This window comes from Gekko japonicus, unplaced genomic scaffold, assembly GCF_001447785.1.
Source record: "Gekko japonicus isolate JY-2015 unplaced genomic scaffold, Gekko_japonicus_V1.1 scaffold57, whole genome shotgun sequence".
NCBI classification, from domain to species: Eukaryota; Metazoa; Chordata; class Lepidosauria; order Squamata; family Gekkonidae; genus Gekko; species Gekko japonicus.
In genome coordinates, this window is record NW_015160208.1 from 319170 (window position 1) to 327939 (window position 8770).

Sequence of the window (8770 nt, forward strand, 5' to 3'; positions counted from 1 at the left end):
AATCATTTGTGTGCAAGCAAACTTCTTCGGAGGGAAGGAGAGAAGAATTCTTCTGACAAGCACAGTTTACACTGAGGAAATTATTTTGGCTTATTCTGGATTTTAAAAAAAAAGATTGGATTTCTCTGTTCCTATCTGAATTTTATTTTCTTTCAAAAAGACCCTGATTAGGAATTAGAACACTTGGATTGGTCCTTATATCTTGGAGAGTGGAGTGATTTAAGATGCCAAATGATAATAGCACACATTGGTGACAGGAAAACTAGGTCTCATTTCAGTCCTGGAGGATGCATTGTCTTGAGCTTCAATATCAATTGCAATTCAGCAGTCTCTCTAATCTCCCTTCGAATTTTTTTTGTAAGAGCACTGCTACTGTATTTCAACAGCTGAATGTTGTGGTTTCTAATGTCAGACTTCTGTCCATTTATTCTTTGCATCCTCCTGGACTGAATCCTCCTGGACCAAATTCCTGTCTCATTACCAATGCTGGTATCTCCAAGCCTGCTATCCCTCTGCATATCACACCTAATCCATCAAGTCATTCACCTGCTATTTACTATTCGGCATCTGAAATCACCTTTATAAATTTTATATCTCTGTACCTCATGTTACATTTCATGGCACACATGGCCTGGCCCAACAAAATGACATTTATGTCAGATCCAGCCCCCGTAACAAATGAGTTCGACTCCTCTGCCCTAAGCTCCCTGCACCACAAAGCCTCCAAGGGACAACCACTGCAGGCTCCTGTTCAAGAGCCAGTGGAACAAGCATACCAGGAACTCTAAGCAGAACCATCCACCTCCAGCACCCCCAGTCTCCCTGCAGCGAAGATAACTAAGAACCAGAGCCAAAGCCTGGACCAGAAACAGTGCATGCCAGCGGCTCAAGGCATCCCACACTCTAGCCTCCTGGAGGAGCAGAGTGTCGCTCTTTAGATCTTTGCAGGATACAGGACCCAACTCCAGCTACAGAAAGGGTTGGGATTATCAGCTCCCCAACCCAGCTTGTGCTTCTTGCAGCAAGTCTCCTGCTGTCCAGCTCCTCCTCTAACACTGAGGGTCAGCTCTACCTCTATCTGATATTGGCAAGCCTACAGATAGTCCTTGACTTCATTCCGTGAAGACCAAGTAGTAAATGAGACACCTGCCCCCATTTTAACCTCACAACAGCGCTAGGAAGTAGGACAGGCTCAGAGAATGTGACTGATCAAAGTTACCCAGGGAGCTTTCATGACAAGCAGAGATTTGAACCTGAGCCTTAATATATTTGGATACTCTTAACCACTACACCACATGTGGCTCTTTATGTGCAAGGAGGAAGAAAAGCCTCCGGTTGTATTCCGCCATTTCAGCCCCTTTCATATATTGGCCTTACTGCAATTAGTTAGGAAAGGGGAAGGCCAATTATTGTCTCCTCTTGGTTCTCTTAACTCTGGCGTTTTCCACATGGGGAAAGGTTTGTGTAGTTTCCTCACTGATGCTGCAGCTGGCAATACAGCACAGAGGCAACAGGGCTTCCACATGGCAAGTTTTTCTGTAGCTTCTCTGCCCTAGTCCACCCAGCAGTGGCCACCCACTCCCATGCCACCAGGGCTTTTTAAATTGCTAACTAAATATCATTATAACAATATGTGTATCAGGTTCTCTGAATCCACAGCTTTTATTTCAAGAAGTCTAGTTCCTTTTATTGTGGAGATATAAGGGAAAAGGTATATCTCTGCAATGAAATGGATTAGACATTTTCTTTTTTTAAAATAAAAGCTGGCAATTCAGAGAAACTGATAGACAGATTGCTTTAACAATATAATAATATTGAATTGCCAATTAAGAAAAACAAAAAGACCCCCACTGGCAGGGGGAAGAAATGGCTGCTGAGGGGCAGGGAAAATGCCTGCCATGTAGGAGGGAAACTCTGAACTTTCCCACCCACGTCCAGACTTTGCTGTGATCTTTTCCAAAGTTTTCCAACAAAGAAGGTTTGCTTATGATGCTCTGGGGAAGGAGGGGGGGAAATCCCACTTCCCATCACTATCAAATGTGGAGCAACTAACTTGTGTGGGGGGAAAGCCTCTTGAATAAAGAATCTGCAAAGCAAGAATGCCACTTTTCCCACCCTACCTTTATCACTGTCAAGCGAAGGCACCTCCTAATACTGGGAGACTCCCACCCAAGCACCAGTGTTGTACAGATTCAAAAGAAAGGCCTGACTGATAGTTGTTCTAATGGAAAGTTTCCCTTCTCTTCAGCAGTTACAAGAACAAGACAGGAGAGAAAACAAAAGAATCCAAAAGGAAAATATTTATTCTAAAAGACACAAACTTTCTGCTCCCAAACCCATGTAGCAGGCTCAGTGAAGACAAAAGAGTGTCTTGAAAAGGACCAGGTACAAACCTGAGGAAAACAGGATCAAGCTTGCAGAAGATGAGAGCAGCCAGTTCAATCATCCATATTTCTTTTCTTTTGAAGCTGGTAATAGGGTTCTACACAGTAGGAATCAAACCCCTTCAACCTAAGCTAATTAATTCCACATCCTTTACTCTTTTTCTAATAATCTTGCGGCCACTGCAAGACAGCTCATAGAAAACTGAAGCAAATTAACAGCAGTGTAAGAGATAGTGTTTGTTCCTGTGCCTCAGACATCCTCTGCAGAGAACAGTTATGATGCAATCTTCATGCTGGGCATGTTGGGTATGCCGTTCCAAAGCTGAACACAGAGAACGCTGCTTTCTGTACAGTTCAGAACACAATTCATTCACCCAGAAATGATGGCTGTTAACCCCCATATTACCCACTTGCCCACCACTTGCCCACCACAGATCACATTGGCCTGAAATCTGCTTGTCCCGGTGGCCTGACACTCATTCAAAAAACAGCCATTTCAAGTGGATGGCTGCTGTGGTTGCTGGTAGATACTTTTGCTCCCAAACAGTTCTGGGTGTTCTGTAATGCTGGAATTGTTACCTCAGACTGGCTTCCTTAGTTTCTCCAAAGCAAGTTGGCTCTGGGCTGACAGCTGTTGTTGCTGTTTACGTTTCTTTAGGTCCCGGTAGGCTTGGACAACCCTGTCTCTCTCCTCCTGCACAATCCTCTGGCGAGCAAGAGATGCATGGACGACTTTATGAGTAGAGGCTGCTGTGCCAGAGCCCAAGAGAGACATCAGCAGAAGCTGCCTCTGGCCAGCCTGGAACATGAAAGAGAGGGCCTCAAGCTGGAGTGATATGAAGGGGGAAAGGCAGTGACTGAACCCAGAACACGAGCCATGATCTTGTCTAAAGGTGTCCAATACTCCCTCCCCCCGCCCCATCTGGGTACAACTCACTTGGCACATTAGGGTTAATACAGGTTACCAATATCCCCGTAGTTTTGCTCCAGATTGAATTAAAATCTTTGGGTATGGACAACCAGGACAGGGTTAGGAGACAGGCCTAGAATCACGTGCAGCACAATGACATCCCTTCTCTCTAGCGACACTCTTTCTGGGCTTTGCTGTAAGTGTTGGGGGCTGCAGAGCAACTTCTCCAAACTGTATTGAGTCTAAAAGCAGTAAGAAATGAGTTAAAACTATGGATCAGGTTGTTTACAAGATAGGGAAGGTTCCAAAATACACACCACATTCTTCTCTCACAAGCAAGCAGACTTGTGCCTGAAGTCCTGCCTAGAATTCAACAGGGCCTCTTCCTTGTGCCTCTTCATAAGGCCACAAGGCAGGGAATGAATGCAGTTCCATCCAGAATACTAACCACAACTCTAAGTAGGAAGGGGAAGAGGGCAGGGCTCTAAAGCAAATCCATCCGTTGCACATCACCATAAGATTCTGTGACAAATGCTACTGCTTAATCAGAGTCCAAATGGCCCAGCACAGAACTTAGAACAATTCAAGTACACAACATTTACCTTTGCCTTGTAAAGCCACAGTACTTATTTTTGAAAAAGAAGCTGAGGCCAACACCCACCTTCCTCTATTGGACAGATACAGGTCAAGATCTGCTTGGCATCAACTGCCTGAAACCCAGGGGTGTTATGGTAAGAGTTTACTGAACTGGAAACCATCATCAACCACCCTGGAGGGCTACAGCAAAGGGACTGCCTTCCATTTTTCTAACCGTACACGAGATAAACAATATGCAAAAAACAGCCCTTTATTTCTACACAAAAAGGACCTTGCAGTTTCAGTTTCACAAGAAGCTGGTCTTTTTTGTTAAGCACAAAGGAATCTAAGGACACTAAGATTCTAAAAATTGTTTTCTAACCAATGTCCGTTGCAGCCCTAAGCAATTATTTAGATTCAGACCAATCTCATCACCCCAAACCACTCTGGCCTACAGCCACAGCCTTTCCCTTCGCACAAAATCCCTATTATCCAAGTACTTTGGCTGCCCAGGCTCTGAGAGCATATTATGCCGTATGCCAGGGAATCACGGATATATAGACACGTAATATAATATAACTCTTCCGTGAAAATTACTAAAGAATATTAAAATCACAGTTATTTATCCATTGTATAAAAGACCACCTCTCAACGTACATACAATATCAAAACATCTTATAGTTCCAGTATCAATATAATGCTAGAAGGTATATCCTGTATTAAACTGAGCTGCAAGAGGAGCCAGCCCAGGATCAGCCGGTTGGCAAGCTCTGTTGGGCAGCCTGGTTTAAACCAGGCTGCCCAGCAGAGCCTCAGCACAGCCTGCAGGGGGAGTGCTCCCCGAGGGATATGCCCCCCCCCCAAATGTACCTTTCCCAGGTTCTCTGAATTCTTAAGCATTTGAGCAGATACGCAGTAAAGGTGTATCTCAATCTCTCCACAATGCTGAATGTTTACAATGGGAGTCCCCTGAGCTCTTGGCAGAAACCCAGAAGAAATTATTGGTGAGACATGAGTTTGGATAAGAAAGTTTTTCTATGTGAGTGTTTACAAATGACGAGCAATTCCACCTTTGAAAAAGAACGCAATTACAAAAACGGAAAGGAGCTAGCAAATCCACTGGGCTGGAATTGAGTTTGTAAATACACGGAGCCTATTTTTTGGACCATCTCATTTGGAAAGCTCTTATACAGAGACTTTGGGGACTGAAATGGCAACAAATATTCAGCATTGTGGAGAGATTTTATTTATTTATTAAATTAGATTTACTAGGCCACCCTTCCCTGCAAGCAGGGCTCAGGGTGGCTTACAACAGAGCAAGTACAATAAATAATTCAAGTTAAAACCAATGTTAAAAAACCTAAAACATATCAGCAAATAAAACAATGCTCTTCCCAAGATGGCAGAAAAGAGATTTTAATTTCCACAGGCCACCTAGGGGGAAGGGGGCTGCGTGGTGTGTGTGTGAGAGAGAGCCAGATTTTATACTGTCCCGTTGCTGTCCTCAACCAAATGCCTGGCGGAACATCTCTGCCTTGCATGCCCTGCAGAAATGTAGTAAATCCCACAGAACACGGATAATCTCCAGCAGAGAGTTCCACGGGGGGGGGGGGGGGGGGGGTCCTAGTTGAGGCCAGCTGGATCTCTCTCAGGTTGGGGACTACTAGAAAGTTCTTATTCCTGGAGTGTAACACTCTTCTGGTGGCATGCTGGGAGAGGCAGTCCTGAAGGTATGTGGGTCCCTGATCGCTAAAGGCCTTGAAAGTCAAAACCAAGACCTTGAACCTGATCCAGTGCTCCACTGGGATCCAGAATGCAGCTGTGTGGGATCAGTTGTAGTGTCCGGGTCAGGCACAAGGGTAGGCCCATGAAGAGTGAATTACAGTAGTCTATCCTGGAGGTGACCGTTGTATGGAGTACTGTACCTAGATCAGGGTGAGACAGGCAGGGAGCCGGTTGTCTAACCTGGTGCAGTTGAAAGAATGCCAGCTTGGCAGCCTTTGCGACCTGAGCCTCCATAGACAGGGCGGCATCCAAGGTCACGCCCAGACTCTTGACGGTCGACGCCGGTGATAAGGGCACACCGTCAAGAGTCCGGAGTTGGCAACCCAACCGTGGCTCACCACCACCACCACAGAACCTCCACCTTACCCAGATTCAGTTTCAGCCAACTCTGTTTTAACCACCCAACCACGGCCTCCAATTCCTTAGCTAAATTCACAGGAACGGCATCTGGCTGGCTGCCTATCAACAGAAATACTTGGGTGTCATCCGCATACTGGTGACACCCCATCCTGAAACTCTGTGTGGAACAACCACTACCTCCTTCAGCACCTCTGGAAAAATCCCTGAACCCAGGGACAGATTGACAGTGTCTTCCCGGGGACCTCATAACCTCTCACCACTGGCTTTCACCAGCTATGAGGGGCACAGGTCTAAGAGGCAGGTGGTCAGCCTAACAGCACCCAGGATCCTGTTGACATCAGCTCAGGATAGCACAAATATACAGGATATGCCGTCTAGCATTATATTGATACTGGAACGATATTTGATATTGTATGTACTTTGAGAGGTGATTTTTATACAGTGGATAAATGTGGTTTTAATATTCTTTAGTAATTTTCATGGAAGAGCTATACTATATTATAGAATGTGAGAGCACCATATTTGATACAGCATGCACACACAAAAGAAGCATGCAGGACACATCTAACAAGGTCTGAAGTTAAAAAAAATAGAATTCTATTCTTAGAGGTCCAAGTTCCGTATTGCTCAGTAACAACAATAATGGCTCTGAATGGAAGGTCAAATGCCTGCTTACCTCTAAGCAAGTCTGTCTCCAGTACTGCTATTTTCCTCTCTTCTTTTTGCTTTCGGATTTTATCCAGTTTCTTTTGCTGAAATCTAGAGATCAAAGTGTGTTGGAAAAGGACATGATCAGGCCTTAACCAATTAATGCTGCAATCCCATTTGGGAGGAACTGCTACTGAACTCACTGAGACTTATGACCAAGTGAACACACTGTCATGGATATGGCCAGAAAAAAAAGGAATAGAAGATGTTGCAGAACACCTAAATAAAACAAACCTGGCCTCTCAGGGAAGCCTGCGAAGAAGGGAGTCTACAGGCCCAGAAGATCAGTAAGAAGTATACAAAGTGGTAACAATGATATGGCCTTGTGTAGATTAAAAGCTGTCTAACCCATTATCAAGAATGTCAGCCTTCACAGAAGTCAAGATACTATTCAAAGATGGGAGTTTTGGTTGAGGGCCAAAAGATATTTATATGTAAGAGAAACTTGTAAAGCTTTGTAAAGATTAAAAGTAGCGAGAATGAACTAACATTCTCTATATATTCTAAAAAGTTATTTTAGGTATTGGTAACCTTTATGATTCTTGACGTTATAAGACAATGAGTTAGCCAAGAATGTGCTCCCTTATCAAATGGGACAGTTAACTATTGCTAGGAGATTATTCTAAAATACTATGAATATGGGATGCTGTACTGATCGAGAGCTTCTTCTCAGAAGGGGCTTCTTGCCTGTGACCTGCTTACTTTTGGGGTAAGAAATCTTTATGACTCAATTTTTAAGTCCAGTGGCACCTTTAAGACAAAGTTTTATTCCACTTCAGACCAACATGGCTAACCACCTGGCTCTATCTTTATGCCTCATGTAATTGCTCTCCTTTAATTATCTAAGTAACAATGATGGATGGATTGTATAATGATTTGTTGATTTAGTCTGTGTTAAGAATGCAATAATTATGATTTAATAAAAAGAGCTTAGAATGGAAGCAGAGATTCTCCAATAGTATTTACTTGTGTACTATACCTAAAACAAACCTATAGTATTTACTGAGGTGTATCTCTGGCTAGGAGTTAAATGATCTGGTATAGGAAAGCTAATTAGTTGCCTAGGGTTTCTTAAGTGCACACCTATACTTAAATCAGGCGTAACCAGAGTCATCCAGAACAATATATACGAGATCAGACTGCAAGTATGGATCCCAGATAGGTAGAAGCAGGTATAATTGCCATCAACACGTCAATGCATCACCTTTTTTATCCAAAGGGAAACTCACAAGAGCTTATATCATAAGACACAATGATTCTCATAGTCACATCTCTCTCTGCTTGTTAGTGCTTTCTAACCCTAATGTGTGTACAACTACAAGCCCGCCTGCCCCAAAAGTAGAGGGAAAAAGTTATATCTACTCTTTAAAAGCAATGATATATAAACTGTAATAAACAATTCACAATCTAACAAAGTCAATAACATAAACAAAAACACACTGCTGGACCTCCTGATGGCACCTGGTATTTTTGGCCACTGTGTGAGAGAGTGTTGGACTAAATGGGCCATTGACCTGATCCGACATTGGCTTCTCTTATGTTCTTATTTTACACATTATGTTAGAATCAGGGCTCTAGTCGGGGGGGAGCGCTCCGGTACGGCGCTCCGGAAGAGAACCTCTAGGGGGCGGGGCGGTCACGTGGTGAAGCCCCGCCCCCTTCTTCACCCCGCCCTCTGCTTCGATCCTCATTCCGTTGGAGAATGAGGACGAAGCAGGAGGGTAAGTAGCCGGGCCTTGCCTTCCCCGGCCTTGCCTTCCTCCCCCACCCCCCCATCCCCATCGATCCCTCTCCCGGCCGCATGCAGCGGCCGGGAGGGAAGCCCTGGGCCCTTCTTTTCTTCCCAGCGGGGCGCGAAGGCGCTCCGCTGGGGAGAAATCTCCCCCATCCCCCCCACCCCATCGATCCCTCTCCCGGCCGCGTGCAGCAGCCGGGAGGGAAGCCCTGGGCCCTTCTTTTCTTCCCAGCGGGGCGCGAAGGCGCTCCGCTGGGGAGAAATCTCCCCCATCCCCCCCACCCCATCGATCCCTCTCCCGGCCACGTGCAG

The 8770-nt window shown here is 44.9% G+C and overlaps 1 protein-coding gene across 1 annotated transcript in view; it reads right to left on the reverse strand.

The window, feature by feature from the left end:
* Positions 1 to 2419: 2419 nt before the first annotated feature.
* Positions 2420 to 8770, reverse strand: part of CCDC137 (coiled-coil domain containing 137) — a 12442-nt gene continuing 6091 nt past the window's right edge. Inside the window, exons 4-6 of the mRNA XM_015408809.1 lie at positions 6692 to 6774; positions 3457 to 3536; positions 2420 to 3183 (exon numbers count right to left, since the gene is read on the reverse strand). Coding sequence (XP_015264295.1) covers positions 2965 to 3183; positions 3457 to 3536; positions 6692 to 6774 — 382 coding nt within the window. The 3' untranslated portion in view covers positions 2420 to 2964. The remainder of the gene's footprint in view (positions 3184 to 3456; positions 3537 to 6691; positions 6775 to 8770) is intronic.